General features: G+C 38.6%; 3 protein-coding genes across 4 annotated transcripts; 2 read left to right on the forward strand and 1 right to left on the reverse strand.

Moving 5' to 3' along the window:
- The first annotated feature begins 3,323 nt into the window (after positions 1-3,323).
- glod5 (glyoxalase domain containing 5) lies at positions 3,324-6,209 on the forward strand. Its single transcript, XM_052573736.1, has 4 exons — positions 3,324-3,649; positions 4,791-4,946; positions 5,033-5,188; positions 6,016-6,209. The coding sequence occupies exons 1-4, from the start codon at positions 3,596-3,598 to the stop codon at positions 6,136-6,138; spliced, it is 489 nt and encodes a 162-aa protein (XP_052429696.1). The 5' UTR covers positions 3,324-3,595; the 3' UTR covers positions 6,139-6,209.
- Positions 6,210-15,376: 9,167 nt separating this feature from the next.
- Positions 15,377-19,219, reverse strand: irg1l (immunoresponsive gene 1, like). The gene is made up of 6 exons (XM_052573727.1): positions 18,972-19,219; positions 18,542-18,605; positions 18,133-18,320; positions 17,776-17,868; positions 17,042-17,247; positions 15,377-16,662 (listed from the first exon to the last, which is right to left on the reverse strand). The coding sequence occupies exons 1-6, from the start codon at positions 18,987-18,989 to the stop codon at positions 15,735-15,737; spliced, it is 1,497 nt and encodes a 498-aa protein (XP_052429687.1). The 5' UTR covers positions 18,990-19,219; the 3' UTR covers positions 15,377-15,734.
- A 164-nt stretch (positions 19,220-19,383) lies between these two features.
- LOC127970984 (uncharacterized) lies at positions 19,384-23,604 on the forward strand. 2 transcript variants are annotated; one of them, XM_052573712.1, is made up of 9 exons: positions 19,384-19,453; positions 20,325-20,505; positions 20,675-22,141; positions 22,238-22,330; positions 22,429-22,533; positions 22,646-22,755; positions 22,847-23,038; positions 23,140-23,302; positions 23,455-23,604. In XM_052573712.1, exons 2-7 carry the CDS (start codon positions 20,349-20,351, stop codon positions 22,877-22,879), a joined length of 1,965 nt encoding a protein of 654 aa, XP_052429672.1. In that variant the 5' UTR covers positions 19,384-19,453; positions 20,325-20,348; the 3' UTR covers positions 22,880-23,038; positions 23,140-23,302; positions 23,455-23,604. The 2 variants fall into 2 exon arrangements, with proteins under 2 accessions (XP_052429672.1, XP_052429673.1); XM_052573713.1 differs by having other exon boundaries at positions 19,436-19,453; positions 20,322-20,505.
- The last annotated feature ends 1,978 nt before the right edge of the window (positions 23,605-25,582 follow it).

A 25,582-nucleotide genomic window follows, 5' to 3' on the forward strand; every position in this document is an offset into this window, starting at 1 on the left:
TGGGCCCTTTACAGTGCAACTACACCATTATTATTGGAATGGAATGGATTATTGGACTAACAAGAGGCTTCATAGGTGAGTTTCTTCAGTTGTGTTATTGTGTTTCTAGTTGTTGATGGTCTGACAAAGACACTGATTGTACCTGCTGTGTTTATTGTATCTTAAAGTTGTTTATATTATTCACAATCGCTATTTAATGTCAGATTATAGCATTATACACTTTAGATTACAGAACAAGCAATGTTTGCGATGTTCCTGGATGGCTTTGACCAACAGATGTCCCTAGCGTGCCTTCATTCTTGTGTTGTGCATGCGTAGATTAAGTTTTTTCTTTGTGGATTAACTCATTATTTCAAGAAAGATTCTCATTATTATAAAAGTGAAAGTGACATGCAGCCAAGTATGGTGACCCATAGGGGAAAGTGGGGTGAGTTGTGCCAGTTTTTACTCAAAGTGACTTTAAAGTGAGGCCATGACAGTAATCTCTTTCACTTTAGAATGTACATATATTTCAGGATGTGGTGCATCCCTGAGAACAATAACTTTGGATCTGAAATAAATTGTTTCAGAAATATAGCTTTTGGGAAAAAAGTGGTCTTGTGGCACAACTTGCCCCTGGTGCGGGGTAAGTTGTGCCTTTTGGGAGAATACGTTGGGGTAAATAGTGCCAATGATTTCTGAAGCAAAACAGAACATTTTAATGTTATGAACTGTAATGCTATATGAAAGCAAGACAAAAAAGGTTTATTCATATATTGTCATCCTATTAAACTGTTGGAATAAGACATATTTTGTTGTCAATGCCACTTGACAATGCTTCAGGGGAATATAAACTGGGGTGTGGGTAGTTTCTTGAGCTCATCACCTTCAGGGATAACCCCTTTACTATTTTCTTTAAATGTGTGTGTGTGTGTGTGTGTGTGTGTGTGTGTGAGAGAGAGAGAGAGACAGAGAGAGATAGAGAGAGAGAATATGTACTTTTCTTGGCGAGCATGATTTCACCAAGTAAAACATGTTCCTGGATCAACATCCTTGTTGATCCAGGAACAACTTTGCAATCAACCAATCAGAAGTAAGATATAACTTTTTTGTCGGTCTTCCGTTTCTAAGTGCGTGGCATAATGGGTTTTTATCTAAAATGAAGAATGCCACATAGTTTAAGTGCTAAAATGCAATAGTGCAATGTACAATTACAAATTAATAATGTGTTGAAAATAATCATAAGTGGAGGTGAGTAGTGCCACTGGCACAATTTAACACAGACCCTTTGGCACAAATCACCCCATACCCAAAAATTAGAAAAACTAGCATGATCCAGCAGTTAAGAGCTAACATCATGCTAACTGTATAGACTCATTGTGTAGCCTGGTAAAGCACTAAAACATGTGTGAAATGTTTTCAAACTTTTCTAGAATTGTTCAGACGCTACAATCAAAAAACCTTGATCATAGAAATGTTACTTTTAAAGGGAAAAAAAAAACAGTTTTTTGAGATAAAATGTGATTACCTCTCATGCCATGTGTCTCTCTTATTTGGAGGATGAGTAAAATGGATGGCTTTTTAAAATTATGTGGTCACATGACCAATTTCTTCAATGGTTTTCCAGAAACAAGGGGTGGAACTACTTCCCCCCTGGCACAAATCACCCCACTCTCCCCTACTCAGAATTCGTGCTCTGCATTTAACCCATCCAAAGTGCACACACACAGCAGTGAATACACACACACACACACTGTGAACACATTCCCGGAGAAGTGGGCATATGGCATATGGCATGGATTAAATGGCAACGTTTTAAACGCTAAAACAGCTTGCGGTAGTGGGCAACCAATTATGCCTGTAGGAGCCATTTCACCTTCTCTGGATGGGTTAATATTGCTATTATTATTCTAGCCACTGGGTGGGAGTGTTGCACTATGAAAGTGAAGTGACATTCAGCCAAGTATGGTGACCCATACTCAGAATTTGTGCTCTGCATTTAACCCAGCCATTTATGCTGCGGCGCCCGGGGAGCAGTTGGGGGTTCGATGCCTTGCTCAAGGGCACCTAAGTCGTGGTATTGAAGGTGGAGAGAGAGCTGTTCATGCACTCCCCCCCACACACAATTCCGTCCGGCCCGAGACTAGAACCCACAACCCTTCGATTGGGAGTCCAACCCTCTAACCATTAGGCCACAACTTCCCCCGTGTGTGACACGTCACTGCGAGGTAGATATATTTACAGGTGTTGCAATTAGTTAGGAAAGGGTGTGGATGGCGAGGAAAATACGGTTCTTACTGTAGCCGTGAGCACTCAGGTTACCAACAGCACGACAGCATTTCCAATATTCAGCATTGGGTGAAATATCATTTTATTTAAATTATCCCTTTTTTTACTTTCATAATAAACGCGAACACCACTCAAAGAGAGCTAATGTTTGGACTCAGAATTTTCTGCTACGTGTTTAGAACACCATGCCATCTATGCCGAAGCTTATAGGATAGCCTCAACAATGCCGTTGCACCCGGGGAGCAGTGCTTTGCTTAAGGGCACCTCAGCCGTGGTATTACCGGCCCAAGACTCGAACCCCCAACCCTAGGAGTCAAACTCTCTAACCACTAGGCCACAACTTTTTATTCAACAATATTATAAGTAAGTTTCTCAATATAACGAGATACTAAGTCATAATTATGAGAAAGTTTCTAATTTTATGACTTACAGAATCATATTTTTCTCAATTGTGATGGGAACGGGCTTCCATATTTTTAAGCCATGCAAAAAAAAAAAAGATGAAAAAAATAATAAATAAAGAAAAAAATTTCTCGTTTTAGTAAATTGTTAAAGTATTTAGTTTAATAAAATCAACAAATGAATTATTATATCGTGTGCACAATTTACTTAAAAGGAGGAAACAAGTCAGTAGTCTGTGTGCACGATTTAGTAAAAGGAAGAACAAATTATATTGTGTGCCATTTTTTTTTAATATAATTACAATTGTTATTTTTTTCCTGCATGTCATGTGTGCAGTTCGAAGTAACTTTAATTGTAAAAATAACCACTTTGATTACATTGCGGCTGTCTTAGTGTTAGTGTTTATGACTAATGAAATGTGAGGAAAAAATAAAAGAAAAAAGGAACACTGCAGTTTTATTCTATTTTTTTTACTCTTTATTTTGTAGCTATTTCTCTTTGACTTAAGAATGAAATCTCTTTTTTTACTGGTAACCACTAAAGCAGCAGTGATTGGCTGAGCTCGACCAGCGCTGAGAAAAGTAACAGGTTTCACGGGACGACCGTCAACATGTCCCTCAGTAGCTGGATGGTCATTTACAGTAGCATAACGACACCGATAAACTTTGACAGACTGTGAATTAAAAATGCATTGATTTTAAACATGATAATTGTCATTTAGAGAATCATATTTGAATAACTAGCCATCTTCCGGAGCGCTTAGCGCCGCCCATGCTTTAATAGTTTTCTCTGTTTCTGTGATATATGTGGCTCTTGATGGCGGCTGTAATAGAGTGATTACGGCAGGTGACTAGCGCTCATCAGTCTCCAGTTAGACGTGTTTCTGTGATTGTGTGGGTTCAGACAGGTCAGCACAGGTGATAACATGGCTCTCCGCGTATGCAGCACTTTTCTCCGTTCTTACTCGACTCACGGCAAGGTAACAACGTCTCTCTCTCTCTCTCTCCCTAGTTTTATAGTGCATGTTAAAATGTAAAACTATTATAGAAAAGTATTGTATAAAGTTACTACTTGCAGGGTTATAGTGTTTCATTACTTAAAAAATGTGAGCGATATTTCCTGGAAGCGAATTTATGAATCGTACTATGATAAAGGCTTGGCTTATGAATATTAATTAGGGGACTTGACGGTGATTGGCTCAAAGGCAGACGTCTGTTAGACTTCACCTGGGCTAGGAGACGTTGTTGTTAATATTCATGAGATAAATATTTCTGTAATTTCATTTCCTGGAAAATATTATTGGCAGTGGTACACACAACTTTCCATATATCTTAGAAAATGCTTTAAGACGGATAATTAGACACACATTCAGTCAGAAAGTTTGGAATAATTAAGATATTGTTATGCTTTTGATGTTTATTCTTATGTTTACCAGTAATGCATTAAAAAAATACAGCAAAACTATAATATTGTGAAATGTTATTACAATTTTAAAATAACAGTTTTCTATGTTATATCTGTTCAAATATAACTGATTGAAGCTGTATTTTCAGCATTTACTCCAGTCTTTGATCCTTCAGAAATAATATTTCTTATTATTATCAGTTGAAAACTGCATATTATTATTATTATTATTTATTTTTTTGTGTGGAAAACTTGATGCATGATTAGAAAGTTCAATGAACAGCATTTACTTGAAATAAAAATCTATTTTTATTAATAAAAATGGAATTATCAATATCTTTACTTTCACTTTTGATCAATTCAATGCATCCTTGCTGAATAAATGCATCTTAAAAAATATCTTACTTTGGAGTAGTAGTGTAAGAATCAGAAGTATTGATTATAAGAATAATGATTCTTATGTTGATTATAAGAATCAAAATGACAAGTATGCAATCCTACAATTGCATAAACCATCATGAGAATTGTAATAGTAAGAAGAACATAAAGCTATTGATTTTCAGCTGTTTGTTATAAGCATATAAACAGTGTGGTTCAAGTGAAATAAAACAGGAAGGCAAACTCGATTACATAATGTGTGGCATCACAAATCTATCTTTGCTTGCATAAGTCAGAGATTTTCATTGTTCATGTGGAGAATGTGTTTTCCCCCTCAGTCAGTTCTGGGTGGACTCTCATCGTCCGTCCGGTTCAAAAGTTCCTGTCCCGTTGACATCAGTCATCTGGACCACCTGGTGCTCACGGTTCGGGACCTGAACAGAACCACACACTTCTACTCCAAGGTTTTGGGGATGGAGGTCGTCACTTTTAAGGTAGAATGTAACGTGAATGTAACTAAAGCTCAATGCAAACAAATCCACACGGTGGCAGCAGAGTCTAAGTAACCCTGTCACTTCAGGGCGACCGGAAAGCTCTGAGTTTCGGAGAGCAAAAACTGAACCTGCATGAGGCTGGGAAGGAGTTTGAGCCCAAAGCCAAAACCCCGACTCCGGGATCTGCTGACCTGTGCCTGATTACCAAAACCCCTCTGACCACCGTGGCTGCCCACCTCGAGGTGACTCACACTGCTTCATTCACACAACTGAGATGAACCTTGCGTCTGTCAGAGGGAATGTGTTTAGAATTGACCACAGAATGTGAAATAAAACCATGCAACAGGTCAATGTATTAGTCCAATAAAAATGTGCAAATAACAGCTATTAATGTTTGATTTTTTTTATGCTTAATAATTAATTCTGTTATACAGTGCCCCAGAATGGTTCTTCCTGCATGCGTCATAATTAAAGCAATATCACACGAGCAAGAGTGCTGTTGTTTTCAATGCTAATTACAGGCTTGTTGGAATTCAGTAAAATGACATGCAGTTCTGCAAAGAGGAAGTTCATACTGAGAAACTTACTTTTGAGACTTGAAATCAATCAGCTCCGAGGCGAATCACTACAGACTGAAGAAAAGCATTTAAAAACTGGACAAAAAGACTTTAAAAATCTTTAAAGAAGAAATAAACTGCAGTCCTATAAACCAGTGTGATATAATACAATATAATACCTACTGACTTTACGTTGTTGATTATAAGTATAGAAACAGTGTAATTCAAATAAAAACAACAACAGTAGACAGATGTAGGAAGACCAGCTTACATTTGGGACACAATATTGCCAGTTATAAAAACTTCTCAAGAAAAAACATCAGAGCAATTGTTTTGAATGGTCTTTCCTGGTTTTGAACTCTGCCAATCAAATGCATTTCTCAGAATTTCGTTTCAAATTCCTTTCATTTCAATTCAAATTCTAATTAGTCGGGTTCCAGTTTAAACGAAAGAGCTGAGATGGAGAAGGTGTTCTGGGCAGAGTTCGCTGATGTGCTGCTGTTGTGTTGCAGGCGTGTGGCGTGACCATCGAGGAGGGTCCCGTGGACAGGACGGGGGCTGTGGGTCCCATCCGCTCACTCTATTTCCGTGACCCTGACCACAACTTGATTGAAGTCTCCAATTACCAGCAGTAGACAGCAGGGGCGCTGTATCACATGTTCTCAGACGCCTTCCCAATGAGTGAATAAAAAAATAATAAAAAACATGCCTAGGTTGTTTTCACTCGTGCCTTCAGCTGAGCTAACCTTCTCTTCTTTTTATAACTTCTTTGTGGCTGCCCCAATATCAAACCGTATTAGTTCAAGCACAGATCCTCTCATACTCAAATGCATAATGCATTCATTCAAATTCATTTAAATATTGTAAAAAAAAAAAATATTCCACTCATTATGAAATGCAGTAGAATTTGTTAAAGCTAAATTAATATATTTTCAATTGAAAATGTTTATGTCATATGATGTCAAGTAAATTACTAAAAACAGCAAGCATCATTAGTATAATTCAGAAAAGACCAAGCAAAATGAGACTTTTGATTTGGAGACGGAAACGATTAATGTCAAACATAACTGGACACAATGGCCAAACCCTTGCACGACACACCTGAAGGACTTCTTGTAAAGAGTTTAACCTGTTACTATCATTGACAGAAAGCTCTCCGTCATCTTTGGGAAGTCCATGCAAGGAAATCCCCTCTTAGTTTCTGCTGTGAATGAGACTCAGAGTATTGTCCCGAAGAGGCCGATCCTCAGGTTTCTGGAGGTGTGTAGATGTAGACACCCTGCAAGGGTTCGTCCATCAAAATGCAAAAGACTAAAGACTGATCGTGTTGACAGGAACAATGATAGTTTCGGTGCTCCAGCCTGAGCAGCTGAAAGAAACAAATTCATTTTGAGTTTCATCTGGTGATGCGATTTATAATAAAACACCGACCGTCAATCTGTGGGTGAACAGGACTTTAATTGATTGCCACGTAAAGCCCAGACTAAAACACTGCATGGTTATTTCTCTTTTCTGCTAATGCTTTAGATTAAGTGGCCTTGAATACTATGTATTTACAGAAAAAAAATAAGTACAATGCACCTGTTGTGTTTATATTGTATTTGAAATGACCAAATAAATATCCTTTGGCAAACTACCCTGAGAAACAGACTGAACAAACACAAACATAAGGAAGCTCTGATTTGAGGGAAGGGAGTTTTACAATTTCTTCGAAGCCTTTTGACGTAGGACAGTGTTTGCTTTTAAGATCTGACCTAAAGATAACGCAAATCTGTGTTAATGTGTAAAGTTTTTGAGGCAAAATTCCTAGTTAATGACTTGTTAAGGTGAGAACTGGACCTTAAAATAGAGTTTGGCCAAGAGGATTCGGTGGGAATTTCACAGACAGAGTGTCTATAGTTGAGCAAGATCCTTGAGTCTTGGTCTTATCATGAGGAGAAAATTAATCACACACTGCAAACTGGACAATGACTGTACTCTGTTTGAAAACAGAATCTTCCATAAGTAATAAAACGAACAGATAAGCAGAAAAGAGTAACTTAATCAGACCTTATGGTCTAAAATAAGACTTGTATAGAGCTGATAGAGTCATTGAGCTGACAGTCACAGTACAAGAGTAAATACCAGAAACGTGAAGTTTCAGTGAAGCCACTGAGAATCTAGAGTAACAAACTTCTTCAAATATGATACAAAACAAAAACAAACACATCTAAATCAGCTGTAAAGCAATATTGCTGTTATTCCGTACATTTATTTATTAATTAGCTGTAAAACATATATCAGTTGAAGTTTCATTCTCATCTGACGGTGTTAGTGTAGTCAAAACAACATTATTACTGAACATTAACTGTGAATTATTCTTTCAAGTCCAGACTAAAGCCAAGGCATGAAGACAGACTCCATCAGGAGACAGAAACGGACCAGTTCTCCTCCGGCCTGTAAGCATAGTGAGATTTATGACTCCAGACTGCATCACAAATCAGATATATGGTTCGATATTGTTCAAAAATACACTTACAGTGTATTCAAAGTATATGTTTTATCATTATGTCTTTAAAAAATCAATTGTAATGTGAGTGAATGATCTTACATGCAAACCACTGACTTTAAATGGCTATGTAAACTCATTTATGTCAAGAGCCAAATTGGTTGTACTTTATTTTGCACTAGGTGCACATACAGTAATACTGATTAATAAAAGACATCTATTATATAGTTAGGTTCATAGTTAGTGTTTCCAGTTATTGTAGATTTGCACATTTTCTCTTTTATTTGGATCTTAAATAAAGCTTACTATAGTTGCAAACAGACAGTTTTTACTTATAACAATGTTCTCTTCACTCTCCTAATACTCGAGTGCAAATACAGCACAGGGATGAGGGATGAGCTGAGCTAAACAAAGCTGGGAAAAACCACAGAAAGACCACTAATCGACCATGAGATTGGAGAAAACAGGACTGAAGCCCCAGGTCTGCGTAAACACAGAATAAATGAGCAGCTGAATAAGGCACAGGTGAAGGTAATGAATAACTAAAGCAACAAACAAAAACACACACAGAAACCCAAGAGGAAAAGAGAAACCAGGAACTACGGGACAAAATAAACTAACCTTTATTTCTAGACGTTTCTAGTGACCCTGAAGATCCTGATTAGCTGGTTCAGATGTGTCTTATTAGGACCGCAGTGCGACTCTTTAGACGTGTGAATGGATGCATGCCCCTGTTAAAATCTTAGAAATTTAACTAACCTATTCAGATATCATGCAAGTTAGTTAAAAATTAACTCAAATAAACATACAATTTCAAGAGATATGAATTCAAAATATGACATATTGAGTTTTGTCATTTTTAGAAAATAATTAAAACCACATGAAAGTTTTTGTGAATTAAAATGTCATAGTCCATTATAACACATAATGTATTTACCGTAGTACACCAAAAAAAAAAATGGATATAATCAATGTCGCAACTTATGTTTTTATATTAATTCACAAAATAAGTTTAAAGTAAGGTGTGACAGCAGTGTCATCAGCTCCGTCACGGACATCATTATGTGTATTGTCGGTTGACAGGGACACAACATCAACAAACCAAAACATATTCTGCTAAAATAGATTATCATTCAGGTGAACAGAAAGAGGAATCAGTTTCCTGTTTCCTTCAAGCATTTCAGAAGAGGATAGAAGAAACTGATGTTATGTTATCAGTTACGCAACACTTGTTTGTCACTCATGTTCAGAGAATGTGACAATAGGAAATAATCAGTTAATGTGCTAGTAAACACATGATTTGATCATCAGTTACTGTGACGGAAGAAGGAAAATAGCTCAGTCAGCTGATTGTCTTCCATTCTTTGTAATAAGATAAATCATCGCTTGGCCCAAGAGACAGCTTTTAACATCTATTCCTGTGTTCCTGATTCTGATACACTACACTTGTACATTTTACATTATACTTATATTTTTAAATACCTGCATGTAATTACATCTGTAATACATTTGTGTAATTACATTTATCGTTACACTCTTGACCCATCCTTTGCACCTTAAACCAACTCCTACCACCGAACCAGTCCCTAACTTACCGGTATCAGCAGAAGTGTTTTAACACTCTTCAACCATTCTCTGTTTACACCGGAACAACGTTTCGATTCATTATATTACTTTTGTTTCCAGATAATCTATTAAGGGTTTCCAGCTTCCTTATGTTTCCTTATGCTTGACATCCTCATAACTGGTGGCTCACCTTTTTTACATGTGCCATTATTATTTTTTATTAAATTGTTTTGAGTGGGTGAATAGTAAAATTTCCAAGTAAACTGTAAACCATTAACCAACACACTTTTGACAGCATATGAAAAACACATTTCTGTAAATAACCAGAAAAAAAGCTTATATAACATAATCTGTCTAAGAATGAGAGAAAACCACTTCCGTTAATTTACATAACAGACAAAAATATGTTGTGATGGTATTTGTCACTATTGTGAAATCAAAATTCCCTGTATGCATCTTTCTATTGTTTCTGGTTTCTTTCCAAGGAAGTTACATAGCAAAAAGACACTTCTTTTGTTCACAACTGACAATTAGCATGAATCACTTGAGAGATCACAGGCTTTATGTAACTCCAAACCGGAATTAGCTATAACCTGTGCCAATTACCAAAAGCTGTGCCATTGATGACACATCTGACAATAGAAAGAGCAGCAAATGCAGATGCTGTATTCAAATCAGCAAATATCACTTGGTGGGGAAGACTGTAAGTTGACGACTTTGAACTTCACTTTATGAATGAAAGCGCTCATCATCAGGTAAACCGAAACTGCTGAGCACCCCTAGGGAGCACACTTTTGAGTGGTCAACTATGCACAGTGCATGTGTCACCTGGAGCAATGGTGGAAATTCTGCAAACGTACACATTTTTAGCTGTTATTGTACTTGCAACACTTTGAGAAAGTGTCTTGGGAGAAGTTTCTTCTACAGTCTGTGTTACAGAGAGACAATATCTATGTACTCACCGGCGTCTTTGTTCAGCTAACCTATTATCCTCAACCACTTCCCTAATAAGTAATAATTTAGCAGACAACTGTATCCAAACTGAACTTACTACAGGAACAATATACCAGGAACAACCCGGTACTGAATGCCTTTCTTGAAAGCTCATGACTTGTTTCTTTCAAGTATTATTAACTTCAAACTGGCCACTGTGCTCTCCACTGCTGGATGAAAATAAAACACAGGATTTCTGTCGATTCAGCTGTTTCGACATTGAAGGACTCCATAATGGGAAACTCCCCAAAAATCTTTCCATTGCTGGCGTTTGTTTCTTCATCTGTGGAATGGAGGATGAAACACTGAAACGGACTTCTTTTTACCCCTGGTATTTAATTGAAATTCACCTATTGATAATTTATCTATAGATAAAAACAGGCTACATTCACACAACATCAATTTGAAAATGAGAAATTGGCTTCAGAAAATAAAGTGAGTTTTCAAATCTATAAAGATGGAGCAGTTCTAAGGGGTGCTGGCAGGATGTTCCACAATCTAGAGCCCATCACCGAGGAATCTCCATCTCCTCTACGTTTCAGCCTTGTAGAGGGAACCATAAGGAGGTTCTGATAACTAGATCTTAAATCTCTGGAGGGGTTGTAAGGATGCAGCAATTCTGATTGTGCAAACATTTATAGACAAATAAAAGAATTTAAAATTTTATCCTAAGGTTAACAAGAAGCCAATGAAGAGCTCGCAGAAAGTGGGTGGCAAAATCATATTTGCTGCCTTTTCTAAGAAATTTGGCTGCTGCGTTTTGGACCAATTGCAAACAAGCTACTAGAAAAACTGAGCAAGCTAAAGGCGACAGCGGCAAAGAACCGAAACTCCATCGGTGACAGATTGGAGATTAAACCTTGGGAGAAACCAGGCTCAGTTGGGATCATGTTCTCCTCTGACCAGACGAAACCAGTAGTTCAATTCCAGGCTGCAGCAAAGTCAGATTGTGCAGAAGAATCATCTGTTTCCTGTGGTCTCGTCCTGGTGGTCCTCTGAGACAAGGTCTTTACAGGGGATCTGTATCTGGGCTCTAGTTGTCCTGGTCTCCGCTGTCTTTCAGGGCAGTAGAGGTCCTTTCTAGGTGCTGATCCACCATCTGGTCTGGATACGTACTGGATCCGGGTGACTGCAGTGACCCTCTGATCTGGATACAGCATACTAAAGATTTAACATATATCTAAAAAATGAAACATCTGTATACTGTTAAGGTTTATGTTTTTGTCCAAAATGTATTCCTGTGCTTCAGTTTACATCACAGGTTGTCTCCAAACTAAATATTGTGTTTGTAGTAAGACTATAGAGTATTACTGTAGCCCAGATACAGATCCCCAGTAAAGACCTTGTCTCAGAGGACCACCGGGACAAGACCACAGGAAACAGATGATTCTTCTGCACAATCTGACTTTGCTGCAGTCTGGAATTGAACTACTGGTTTCGTCTGGTCAGAGGAGAACTGACCCCCCAACTGAGCCTGGTTTCTCCCAAGGTTTTTTTCTCCATTTTGTCACCGATGGAGTTTCGATTCCTTGCCGCTGTCGCCTCTGGCTTGCTTAGTTGGGGTCACTTCATCCACAGCGATATCATTGACTTGATTGCAAATAAATGCACAGACACTATTTAAACTGAACAGAGATGACTTCACTGAATTCAATGATGAACTGCCTTTAACTATCATTTTGCATTATTGACACACTGTTTTCCTTATGAATGTTGCTTTGAAGCAATGTATTTTGTTTAAAGCGCTATATAAATAAAGGTGACTTGACTTGACTTGTGGCCTATATTTGGATAGACAATAGGTGAATTTCAATTAAATACCGGGGGTAAAAAGAAGTCAGTTTCAGTGTTTCATCCTCCATTCCACAGATGAAGAAACAAACGCCAGCAATGGAAAGATTTTTGGGGAGTTTCCCATTATGGAGTCCTTCAATGTCGAAACAGCTGAATCGACAGAAATCCTGTGTTTTATTTTCATCCAGCAGTGGAGAGCACAGTGGCCAGTTTGAAGTTAATAATACTTGAAAGAAACAAGTCATGAGCTTTCAAGAAAGGCATTCAGTACCGGGTTGTTCCTGGTATATTGTTCCTGTAGTAAGTTCAGTTTGGATACAGTTGTCTGCTAAATTATTACTTATTAGGGAAGTGGTTGAGGATAATAGGTTAGCTGAACAAAGACGCCGGTGAGTACATAGATATTGTCTCTCTGTAACACAGACTGTAGAAGAAACTTCTCCCAAGACACTTTCTCAAAGTGTTGCAAGTACAATAACAGCTAAAAATGTGTACGTTTGCAGAATTTCCACCATTGCTCCAGGTGACACATGCACTGTGCATAGTTGACCACTCAAAAGTGTGCTCCCTAGGGGTGCTCAGCAGTTTCGGTTTACCTGATGATGAGCGCTTTCATTCATAAAGTGAAGTTCAAAGTCGTCAACTTACAGTCTTCCCCACCAAGTGATATTTGCTGATTTGAATACAGCATCTGCATTTGCTGCTCTTTCTATTGTCAGATGTGTCATCAATGGCACAGCTTTTGGTAATTGGCACAGGTTATAGCTAATTCCGGTTTGGAGTTACATAAAGCCTGTGATCTCTCAAGTGATTCATGCTAATTGTCAGTTGTGAACAAAAGAAGTGTCTTTTTGCTATGTAACTTCCTTGGAAAGAAACCAGAAACAATAGAAAGATGTATACAGGGAATTTTGATTTCACAATAGTGACAAATACCATCACAACATATTTTTGTCTGTTATGTAAATTAACGGAAGTGGTTTTCTCTCATTCTTAGACAGATTATGTTATATAAGCTTTTTTTTCTGGTTATTTACAGAAATGTGTTTTTCATATGCTGTCAAAAGTGTGTTGGTTAATGGTTTACAGTTTACTTGGAAATTTTACTATTCACCCACTCAAAACAATTTAATAAAAAATAATAATGGCACATGTAAAAAAGGTGAGCCACCAGTTATGAGGATGTCAAGCATAAGGAAACATAAGGAAGCTGGAAACCCTTAATAGATTATCTGGAAACAAAAGTAATATAATGAATCGAAACGTTGTTCCGGTGTAAACAGAGAATGGTTGAAGAGTGTTAAAACACTTCTGCTGATACCGGTAAGTTAGGGACTGGTTCGGTGGTAGGAGTTGGTTTAAGGTGCAAAGGATGGGTCAAGAGTGTAACGATAAATGTAATTACACAAATGTATTACAGATGTAATTACATGCAGGTATTTAAAAATATAAGTACACTGTACACTGTACAAGTGTAGTGTATCAGAATCAGGAACACAGGAATAGATGTTAAAAGCTGTCTCTTGGGCCAAGCGATGATTTATCTTATTACAAAGAATGGAAGACAATCAGCTGACTGAGCTATTTTCCTTCTTCCGTCACAGTAACTGATGATCAAATCATGCGTTTACTAGCACATTAACTGATTATTTCCTATTGTCACATTCTCTAAACATGAGGGACAAGTGTTGTGTAAATGATAACATAACATAAGATCCCCTGTAAAGACCTTGTCTCAGAGGACCACCAGGACAAGACCACAGCAAACAGATGATTCTTCTGCACAATCTGACTTTGCTGCAGTCTGGAATTGAACTACTGGTTTCGTCTGGTCAGAGGAGAACTGACCCCACTTGGGCCTGGTTTCTCCCAAGGTTTATTCTCCAATCTGTGACCGATGGAGTTTCGGTTCTTTGCCGCTGTCGCCTTTAGCTTGCTCAGTTTTTCTAGTAGCTTGTTTGCAATTGGTCCAAAACGCAGCAGCCACATTTCTTAGAAAAGGCAGCAAATATGATTTTGCCACCCACTTTCTGCGAGCTCTTCATTGGCTTCTTGTTAACCTTAGGATAAATTTTAAAATTCTTTTATTTGCCTATAAATGTTTGCACAATCTTGCTCCGCATTACCTATCAGAATTGCTGCATCCTTACAACCCCTCCAGAGATTTAAGATCTAGTTATCAAAACCTCCTTATGGTTCCCTCTACAAGGCTGAAACGCAGAGGAGATGGAGATTCCTCGGTGATGGGCTCTAGATTGTGGAACATCCTGCCAGCACCCCTTAGAACGGCTCCATCTTTATAGATTTGAAAACTCACTTTATTTTCTGAAGACTTTTCAAATTGATGTTGTGTGAATGTAGCCTGTTTTTATCTATGATTAATATGTTGTACAGCACTTTGGTCAGTCGTGTGATTTTTAAAAATGTGCTTTATAAATAAAAGAACTTGAACTTAGTTTGGGATGCTCGGCTGATTGCACAGACACTATTTGAAGAGAACTGAATGATGACATCACTGAATCATGAACTGACTTTAGCTGGACTCTTTGTCATTGTCCTCTTGCTTTATTGACAAACTATTTCCTGTTGACACTGTACAGCTGCTTTGACACAATCTGGATTGTATGAAGACTTGACTATAGGGGCCAGTTCCCTATTAAATAGTTGCTTATTAGCATTCATTTTTATTAACTAATTGGGTGTTTATTAGTACTTAATAACACATATTCTGCATGAGCATATTCTACATCCTTTATCCTGCTAAATACCTAAACGTAACTTACTACCTTACTAACTATTAATAATCAGCATATTAGGAGTATATTGAGGGGAAAGTCCTAATGTTTTGTTAATTTGTAACATTTTGCAGTTAAAATGTTCCACTACACTGTATATGATGTAAACCTACAGTAATACTAACTCTTTTACTAATATAACTAATCTAATGAAAGATGATGAAAATGGCCGGACTCTTTTCCTTTCTATATATTCTTATTGAATTTATAAATGAATGAGACATCATCATGCATGTCAAATAAAATTGCCTCTTTATTGAGTTTCAGTTCAAACAAGATGTTACATTTATCAAACAGAAGTCATCATGAAAGAGCTTACTAGAGGAAAAACAAAAAAAACACACATATTTACAAACAAACCTTTAAGCATTTTGAGAACAACTATTAATAAATATTGCAAAAAAAACTAATTTGAAAACAGACACAGCAAGAAATTAGACAGTTCTCGAGTATATACAAAGAAAAAGAGAGAGAGAGAGTGCAACATGTTTGAGCAGTACTTCAAATTAAATAAATCCTAAGTCGTTGCATTTCACAAAATATAACATAAAAAAAAATCAAGATTCATTATACATTATTTGTGCCAGCATGCTGTTTACTGCAGCTGAGCCAGCAGTGGTTTACAGTCATCTAAACGGTCCAGGCCTTCGACCGCTTCGATCAGCCTCTCCACCCTCTCGTTGGACAGAACTGCTCCTGCGTTGCTGCGGAACTTCTTCTGAAGGCTTTCCTGGCTAAGTGGGTTCCTCCAGTGACCATAGAAGGTGTCACAGCGCCCTCGCAGGACGTCCCCACTTGCCAAGGTGACCTCCACCTCACCGTACATGATGTTGAAATTGGCGGGGTTGTCGTGGGGGTGCTCCACACGGACCCGTGAGAGGAGTCCGAGGAGCTCGGGCCGCTGGAGGGCGTCCGGATGGAAGGACTGCACCGAGACTTCTCCATCCAGCAGAGCGGTGCAGGCGTTGAACTGGAAGGAGTGGCGCGCCTGGTGCTCCGTCTCCGGGAATGGACGGTTGATGTACTTGGACAGCGGCACTCGGAGCAGGATATCCTGCACTAGGTTTGGAGAAATACTGCCTCCTTTCAGGCCGACCAGGGTCTTGTGCACGATGGCGGCGGCATCGGCGATCCAGTGCATGCCAAGGTGTGCAGGAAAGCGCTTGAACGCGATGTCCTGTGTCTCTATGAGGAAGCTGTGCTCATGCTCCTCCAGGGAAGCGATGGGGTTCGGTGCATAGTCTTCATAGAATGCACTGAATCCGGCGACCCCGGGGACTGCATCCAGGACTAGAGGACTCGCCTCCAACCCACGGGATGCCAGCAGGGCTGCTTCGAGACCCAGACGCGAGGCGTTACCGATGTGAAGAGGTTTGGATTGGGTTGCTGCATTAGCCATTGGTGCACCTGCCAAAGATGCAGCGATGGCCAAGGCATTACTGCACTGACTGCGATCCAGAGAGAGGAGACGAGCACAGGCCGCTGCACTGCCCATAGTGCCCACCACGCTGGGAGGATGAAACCTGATGGGGAAGACAGAGAAAGAGTCATTATTTCACCAGCTTGGATGCACCTGAAATGTGTAAAAGTCTGAAATATTAATAGCAAATCCAATTAGATTTCATCAGCTTCTGACATTATTCCAGAACCCAAGTGGATTCTGTTTTCACAGCACTCAGGAAATAACAAATTATAAGTGTTTAACTATATTCTCAGAGCACAAACAGAACTGCTCTGCATAAACAGCTGTATGAAGGAGCTTTGACGATTTGTGCGATGCTTCGACCCACCCAGCTGTGTGCGCTTTACCTCACAGAATACTAACACTGTTATCCAGGCTGTGCTGGACTTAGACATGCAATTATTTCTCTCTTTAGTTGAGACAAAGAAATGAACTCTAACCTCTTAGGGATGTTGTGAGCCTCGTTGGAGAACCTCATCAGCCGACCTTGGATTTCGATGCCCACATTGAATGCGGTTAGAAAGTCAAGACCACTTGGTTTGCTGTTGTTATGCAACATGTCTGTTATAGCCAGGAGGGCAGGCAGAACTGCTCCTGAGGGGTGGGTTGCGGGATGCCAAGTGTCGTCAAAGTCCATTGAATGAGCCTGTGAAAAAAACGGCATGTCAATCATGGTCAAGAGTGTGTCTCTGTTTCAACATATCTGCATTCATGTCTCATTGCCATGTCACTGCTTTCTCTAGCATAGCCAAAACACTACAGGGGAAAAGGAAAATCTTGTGCATGGCTGCTGGTACTATGAGCAAGACCCAATAAAATAGCCTGTCTAGTTTCTATTTGAAACACTTCCTGGAGCATTATGAAACACACTCTTTCCTACAACACAATGGATATTTCTGTACTCAGTAAAAGTTCCACAATACTGAGGTTTCATCATTCCAGTTGTTTTTCACATTGCCACATTTAGCTGCTAAAATTGGCACTGAATAATGTTGCAAAACAACTTTATAATGAATGCTTCATTGACTGTTTTTGCTAAATGCTGATTTAAAGACTTGCAGAACAGGACTTTCTGGAAAAATGCTAAGAATGTGACCAGGAAGTTGTATCACACATTCAGTGTAAGCTGAACTAGGAAATTGAATTACAACTCAATGCACGTGATGACACTTACTGCTACTCCATTGACAAACGCTGAGAGGGTTGGAGAGAGTTTCACACCTTGGCGGCCGTAGACGAAGCTGACGTCATCAGGAGCGTACATGTGCTTGAGGAAAAAGATAAAGGACTCATTTAGATATCAACATACCAGAAATGGTCAACATTACTGCTCAAACATAGACATTGTTTGCACACCATTGATAGTGGTTACACAGACATGCTGAACTATGTCCAGGGAATTGTGTTCTGTAAAATCATGACTTCACTCATTTCTACTGGAAAAAGGATGGAACGAGAATCCTCTTAATGATGGAAAAACACAGGTTGTTTTCTCAACAGTTTACTATTTACTACTGGCACCATGCTCTACCTGGCAGTGCTGTAGGGCAAGTTCAAACACATCAGTGGTGCTTCCCAAAAGCCCAACGCCGATGCTGTCCAGAACCATGCGTTTGCTGCGCTGCAGGACGGTTGGTGACAGATGCCTTGGCTGGACGCTCTGAATGAACCTGCCAAAACTGCTGGTCACTGTTTCCTCAGGGGCAGGACGCTCCACCACTAAAAACAGATGAGAGATCGTGTAAATTAACACTCAAACACTTGACTTTGCTGGACAGCCAACGACTATTATAGATTAGTCAATTAAACATTCTGTATAAAAGTTTAGCTAAATTCCAGACCTTAACAAAAGTATAGACTTCCACTTCTTTACTTTTCCATCACGAGTTAACAAACAGCCATTTACTGACAATAAGGCTTTGAGAGTAGAGCTTGCTCACCGTCTAGTGCAGACTTATGGAGTCCTCGAGCAGCAGAAATAGCAGAAAGGTATCTGGTGGATCTCTGTGCACAAATATTAATGTTTAAATGACTCAGCCGGACATGTAGTATATAAAGTTATTATACACTTAAAGGTTTATTCTCTTCTGTACCGATTTAAAAAGCATAAAAACACAGCTAAAAGCCAAGTTTTATTATGTAATTACAGTTTCTCCTTGTTGGAAATAACCTCAAAAACAGTTATTGTAAATCGTTTCATCAATAAACAGTTTCAAAGAGACATAAAAAATTATAATAAAACCTGTTCTGTGTTTTGATTTTAATTAACAATTAGACAAACATACATAAATTGCTCAACTTTGTAAAACATGAAAAAAAAAAAAAAAAAAAATATATATATATATATATATATATATAATAAATCTTTACCTGTAGGGTTGAAAGCATTTTGTCAATTTTTGTCAGGATCTGGATATGTAGATTGAATGGGGCTGAAAATCTTGAAATCTTCTGCCGGTGATGTGAAGTTGAAGAAATGCTGTCGTCTTCTCTCTATCTCAATGTCGAGATGGACTGATTGTAGGTAGAGGATGCTGATGTACTAGAGACAGGTGTGTCCAGCTTTATATAGAGTTCTGGACAACACAAAAACAATGATACACCCACGGAACCCACAAAAGGACCTGGGCTGGATTTTCCGAAGTATTGTTATTTTTAGATTAATAGGTGGGATTTTTCAGCAGGAAACAAACTGTCTTATTGGATGGGTCAATGATGTCATCACTGATGAGGACATGGGTTGGCTGACATCACTGTAACTCCTCCCAGCTCCATTGAGAATGTTTCTATAAACTTAGAGTATTCTTCACAAGCATCTCAATACTTCACTTCAGATCAAGAATCTTCACTAGGTACGTTTCTTATTTCTGTAATCTATAAACATATTTAAGCAACATAGATATAAAAATAATCAAACTAATGTTTTACTGCCCATTCAGTTGTGGGCAGATATATATATATATATATATATATATATATATATATACAATCTTATATTTGATAAATATATATAACCAATTTAAGAAAAAAATGTAGAAAACACCATTGATATTTCACTATTCAGTGGATATATCATGTTAAAAACATGCTGAAAAGTTGACATAAAATACTGTTCAAACTTACTGTAAGTTAATCCTCAAGTCTTGTCCTCAGATGGCTGTCTGTCTATATTGACTCCTGTCTGATGGTTATTTGAGATGAAACAGATTAAATCTCTGAGTTTTAGTGCCTAAAGGCTAAAACTTGTGAAAAGTGTTTGACTCCTGCTCAGCTGTTTGCTGAACCAGACACCTGTGTCACTTACCTACGGAGGGGAGGGAGGATATGAATCTAAACACACCCATGAATAGACTGACGATATGAGAAGTCTTTACGACACATAGAGGCACCTTTTTTACATGGCTTTGACAGAACTATGAGGATGTTTAATGGTCCTTTTTAATAAATAAAAAATGTTTGTACACATGCTTGTAGAAATATGTCTATAACCAGAACTGGTCCTTAAACTAAAGTGTTACCATGATACTCATCAGCTAAAAGTTACTTTTATATCAACTAATTTAGACTGATCAAACCAGTTAGACCTATTTTTAATCACACTGTGAAAAAATTATTATCGGTTATCAGTTTACTTGACTTATCAAAGTATTGTATAACCACAAATGTTTGAGTCTTTACTTTTTATCATCGCTTCCTGTTTACACAACATATTCTTATCAGCAGAAAGCAACATTTAAAGGGAAGTTCATGGCATCAGCAAGTGGCTTTCCCGCAAGTTTTTATGGAGAGCCAGGTGTGCTTGGGCTCCTGGCCAATGGCATCAGTGCTTTCCTTGTCCTACTGCAGAACTTCCATGGGGCCAGGACTGGTGTTCCTGCAGAGGGAGTGGAAAACATATTAGCAGGTCTCATTGTACTTTTTTTTTTTGCCATTACAATTATACAAACAAACTTAAAAGAATCATACATTTGTAAAATAATAGCAACCTGTTTGCATTGTGAATTCATGCTAGTTCAGTGCAGTACATCTACATCATGCGTCCTTTTCTGTGCATCTTGTGTTCATTTACACAGGCGTTCATCTCATTCTAATTGGGGGAGTGTGTCAACTTGTGGCAGGCTTGCTGTCTTTTCGAAAATATGACCATCTGAGTGGGACATCATTTGTAGGATATGCAGCACTATGGGCAAGCTATGGGGCGACAAGAATTTTCCTAGGTGCCAACCAACAAAGTACAAACCTATTCAATGACTCCACAATGATAAACGGTACATTTCAAGATCTGTTCACAAACAATAGCATCAATAAAACAGACTTGTTCATCAAGGAGTCTGCCATAGCTGGGCTGGTGCCTTATATCCTGCTTTCCTTCCTACTGGCCTTCTGTTCAGCAACTGTAAACTACATCATGCCCTTTGTGTTTGGGGCCATCACCCTCACGCTGATATTTGAGGCTGTGGGTCTGGTGGCAGGGTGGGCTCTGGTGGTCTCTGGGGTTCTGGAGCTCCTAATCCTGCTATTTGCCATATATGGCTCATCAGCACTGCTAATCAAGGGACTGGCCCAGCGCTACGTGCTAAAGGGTTTTGGAAACCCTCTCTTCAATGTGCTGCTCCTAGGAACCACCAACGGCAGTAGCTCCCAAAGCTTGGGCCAAGAGAAGAAGAAGAACACAAAATATGCTGAACCGATGGCCTTGGGATTCTTCTGCGACACAGTCTCACCATTTATCTTTGCTTTCTATGCCTTTAACTACTTCCCATCGGTCTCAGTAGCTGTCATCTGGATAACCATCAATTCGGCTGCTCAGCTTCTATCTAGCTATTACGCATACATGCGTCAAGACTGCTACCATGCAACCAAGTTTGGCCTGCACTGCGTGTTTTGGTTGGTGAAGACTTGGGAAGAGCATGTGGTGTCTGTAACCATCAGCCGGGCTGAAGCTGGTGAAGTAAGGCACGCCATGGTTGGCAACTGGTTCTTCGTGTCTGCCGCCTTGGTGCTCTGTATTGCAAGTCTAAACAAAGACAGTCTGGAGCTAGTTCACAACTCATTTTTTGTCCTGGTGACCATATCAACCATCTCCCAGATTCCCATTGAGAGGTACTACATCTTTTTTGGAGTGACCTGCTCCATCTTTACTCTCCTGTCCTACTATGGCACCTTTGCTCGCCTCATCAACACCATTGCTGAGAAGGCCTTGATTCCAGTTGGACCCCAGCCTGTTTCCACCGAATCCCTGCAGAAATATCTCAGTTTCCTCAAGAGATCCAAACAGCATGAGCCTGAAGATAAAGGTGCACAGCTCCCTGATGCTTTGTTCTATCTTTGCAATGGAGTGGCCGCACTCTCAGCCATTCACAGCAGTCAACTCGGCCTGGCGTTTTTCGACCTAACTGTTCCTTGGGTGCTAATCCCAGGAGCCATCATCCAGGCCTACGTCAGTCGACTACAGGTACAGGGTGGCCAGAGATTCGGTTCTGTTGTTCCCTCCTTTTATGTGGCTATTTGGGCAACTTGGAGCTGGTTTAGGTTTGCAGGTATGAAAATGTACAAATACATAAATAGAATAATACAAATAAATAAATATTTTGCTACAATTTTTTGTGGAAATCTAAGATCTATTTTTCCGGCAGGACACCGTTTGCAAATATCCACAGAGCCAGCGAGTGGATTTGCAGCTGGGTCAATAGCATTCCTGGTCATCAATGCTTTCTTGATTCTAGTCGGTAGGTTTGTTTACAAATGGACAAAACAGACTCTCACAACTGACTCCTGCATTTAAAGCATTGCAAACTGGACTCTTTCTTTCTTTCTTTCTGTACAGCGGCCTACAGCAATCTTGTTCTTCTGGCATTGACCACAATCATGGAGGTCATCATAGTTTGTTTTCTCCTCTCTACTCTTGGAAGACTGCCCTACCAGCTAGAAGGTACTGTACATAAATACATTTAGTAAGAAAACATATTGCAAAAAACAATGATGCAATTACATGTAATAATGTGTAAAACTTACCTCACACTTCTTTAAAACTCTTTCTTTAGTTGCCATGCTAGCAATTTTTGCCATCATATGTTTGTATGGCATGCTAGCATCCCTTGTGAACAGTATCTTCTCTAAGACCCTAATACCAGTTGGACCTTCCCTTATCAAGGTATTAGTTTTATCTATGATCACAAAATGCTTAAATCATTTCACTGTTAGACAAAAACTTTCTACTGACTAACTGATCTTTTTTATCCAAGGACAAGAAAAAGAAAGAATCTGAAACAACATAGCCATGTTTTGTTGCAAACTCTCGGGAAACCAGTGGACTCCTCAAGATTGCCAAATTGCTTGAAAACAATGGAGTGTGTGGCATCCCTACAGATACTGTCTATGCCTTGGCTGCTTCATGCAAGAACCCCAGTGCTATCGAGAAGATCTACTCTATCAAAGTATGTGCCAGCAGACAAGCTATGAAACATAATATTCTTTTACAAATCATCAAATGCCTATGCTCTTTGTCTTCTGACCCACAAACTTTTATCTCCGCTAGGATCGTCCTGCAGAGAAGCCAATTTGCATCTGCATCTCAAGTGTGGAACAGCTTGTGGCCACCAAACCTCCTTTCAGTCCTCTCCTATGGGAGTTCATGAGAAACGTCTACCCCGGAGGCATCAGTTGCATTGTCCCCAAGGGCGATTGGCTCCTCAAACTCGGTAAGGTTATTAACAAGATAAAGCGTTTTGTATTTGCACCCAACTCTTTTATCGAACTTTGGACAATCACCAAACCAAATAAAAACTATACTCAGTGGAATTTGTGATTCCCTATCATCTCCAGTAATTTTCACTGGTCTAATTGTCCACAGGTGTGGGTCCTGCATATGACCGTGTGGGGACCAGAGATAGCATTATGATTAGAGTACCTGACCACTCTGCCACTGCTCACCTGTGTGAATTCACTGGCCCATTGGCCATTACTTCAGCCAATCCCAGTGGAGAAGCGGACAGTACCCATCATGACATGGTCATCAAGTAAGTTTATAAAGACCAACAAGTGCTGCAAGTGAATATAAACTCTGCCAAACTAATGCACTATATGAAATGATATTAAAAAGCCTAAACAAGGGTTTATTGAGGGTTTTAAAGAGTGACATTTTACATAATCCAGACTGTTATGTTAGCTAAAAAAAAACTTGATCAAGAACAAACCACAACACTCTATTGTTAGGCACACTGATTCATTCACTTAATTAAAGCAGAGTGTTCTGAAATTAAAGGTTTACCTCTATTATTAAAGTTTACCTCATCTGAAGCCAACTTTATTATTAGGAAGGATGTGTCTTCTGCTTGTCTTGACATTTTATATTAAAACAAGGACTAATTTGCAATGGCAAAATATCTTAGCTTTGGCAGTTTGCATAATCGAAGCATTGTTTTCCTTTGTCCTGAAACAGCCGTCTTGGTCACAAGATCGATGGAGTCCTGTGTGATGGTGAATCAAATGAGGTGGTGGCATCGACCGTAGTGAACTGTCTCAATATTGATGAAGGTAAGCTGATATCCCAAATAGCCAATATCCTTTTATTATGATATATGTATTGCATTGTTATTAATAACGTGCATTTTGTTCACTTTCAGGAACTATCAGCATTCTTCGTGAAGGTTGTGTGCCTGCATTGAAAGTCAGGCAGATTTTTGAACGAGTAAAAAGCAACATGTTGTAGGATTATTAAGAACATAAGCTCCGTTGGCACTTTTACTTGATTTGTTTAATTTGAAGGATGTTTCAGTTTGCATATGAAGGAAATGCTTTGAAATAACTTGACACGTGGCCTATATGAATCAGTTTTGATATAACTTTACTGTGTAATCAGTTATTCTGAGCAAGAAGTATCACCATGCAACCATGTTAAAGTGAGCATTGTTTACGCTCATATTAATTGAGCATTAGCTACATAAACCTGTTACGGTATTGCTGTGTAAATGTATTGTATGTTTGCCTATGCTTTTTAAGGTTGAAAAGCGTTCTATTATGGAACTGTATTTCTTTTTATTTTAATGCTATTTATGCTCTTTCAGTGGATCATGCCTTTGTTGATCAAGAGTAAATAAACTGATTAGAAGCACTAAGAAATCAATTCAGCCAGTGAATGAAAATTTATTTATATATCGCCATTGCACAGTATGCTTGTATTTGTATATTGTGAACTGAGAAACTGTGTATGAGATTTTGTGCTTCATAACTGTCTAATAAAATATTGACATTAATATTTGTTTTGTCATGAAAACCAAACTTTGTTGATCTTATATTCCAATCAAGCTGACATGCTGTTTGTAGTAGAACCAGACAATGTAGACAATAAATATAGAATACATAATACACAACAACACATCAATATATATATATAATAAAACAGAGGAAATTTTAAATAATTTACAGAAAATATGCAATGCACAACATGCAGTAAATATACAGCAACATGTGCAAACCACATACAAAAAATGGAACATTATATAAAAGTTTGCCTATAATGGTTGTATAAATAGAATTGCAATCAGATTTATTCAACTCCCTTGACTTGCAAAACATTCTGGTGCTGTTACGTATTTTTTGTTTTTTAATTAAACAAATTCAACTAAAGCATCAGTAAACAATTATAGAAACTTTATTAATATACATTTGAGTGACTCTGAAGATGTGACTCTGAAGATCTTGGCACATTCCTGGCTCGAAAAAGCTTCCAGATGACAAATAATGTAAGATTTTTCAGGTACAGGATTATTTTTATTTTTTATTATTTTTAACCACTGCTGAATACTCCAGTTTTTAAATCACTTATATGTATCATGATAGGGAACAAAATTGTGTTAAAATATAATTAGCCTTTGGAAAATCTATAACAAAACTAAACTAGCATGAGCTGTTACACATACATACGTTTAGACCATGCATGTGCTAAAGTTTTGTGGCAAATATGGCCAAGCCAAACAGCT

The sequence above is a fragment of the Carassius gibelio genome, chromosome B14 (assembly GCF_023724105.1).
Source record: "Carassius gibelio isolate Cgi1373 ecotype wild population from Czech Republic chromosome B14, carGib1.2-hapl.c, whole genome shotgun sequence".
NCBI classification, from domain to species: domain Eukaryota; kingdom Metazoa; phylum Chordata; class Actinopteri; order Cypriniformes; family Cyprinidae; genus Carassius; species Carassius gibelio.

Excerpts from the sequence above, each read along its gene's own strand:
- irg1l (XM_052573727.1), bottom strand. Across the intron at positions 18,321-18,541 it reads CCATAAGTCTGCACTAGACG|TGGTGGAGCGTCCTGCCCCT; the intron begins GTGAGCAAGCTC and ends ATCTGTTTTTAG. Across the intron at positions 17,248-17,775 it reads CGTTTGTCAATGGAGTAGCA|GCTCATTCAATGGACTTTGA; the intron begins GTAAGTGTCATC and ends TTTTTTTCACAG.
- glod5 (XM_052573736.1), top strand. The coding sequence starts at position 3,596 with ATGGCTCTCCGCGTATGCAGCACTTTTCTCCGTTCTTACTCGACTCAC. Across the intron at positions 4,947-5,032 it reads TGGAGGTCGTCACTTTTAAG|GGCGACCGGAAAGCTCTGAG; the intron begins GTAGAATGTAAC and ends CTGTCACTTCAG. Across the intron at positions 5,189-6,015 it reads CCGTGGCTGCCCACCTCGAG|GCGTGTGGCGTGACCATCGA; the intron begins GTGACTCACACT and ends GTTGTGTTGCAG.
- LOC127970984 (XM_052573712.1), top strand. The coding sequence starts at position 20,349 with ATGGCATCAGCAAGTGGCTTTCCCGCAAGTTTTTATGGAGAGCCAGGT. Across the intron at positions 22,142-22,237 it reads GAGCTGGTTTAGGTTTGCAG|GACACCGTTTGCAAATATCC; the intron begins GTATGAAAATGT and ends TTTTTCCGGCAG. Across the intron at positions 22,756-22,846 it reads TTGGACCTTCCCTTATCAAG|GACAAGAAAAAGAAAGAATC; the intron begins GTATTAGTTTTA and ends TTTTTATCCAAG.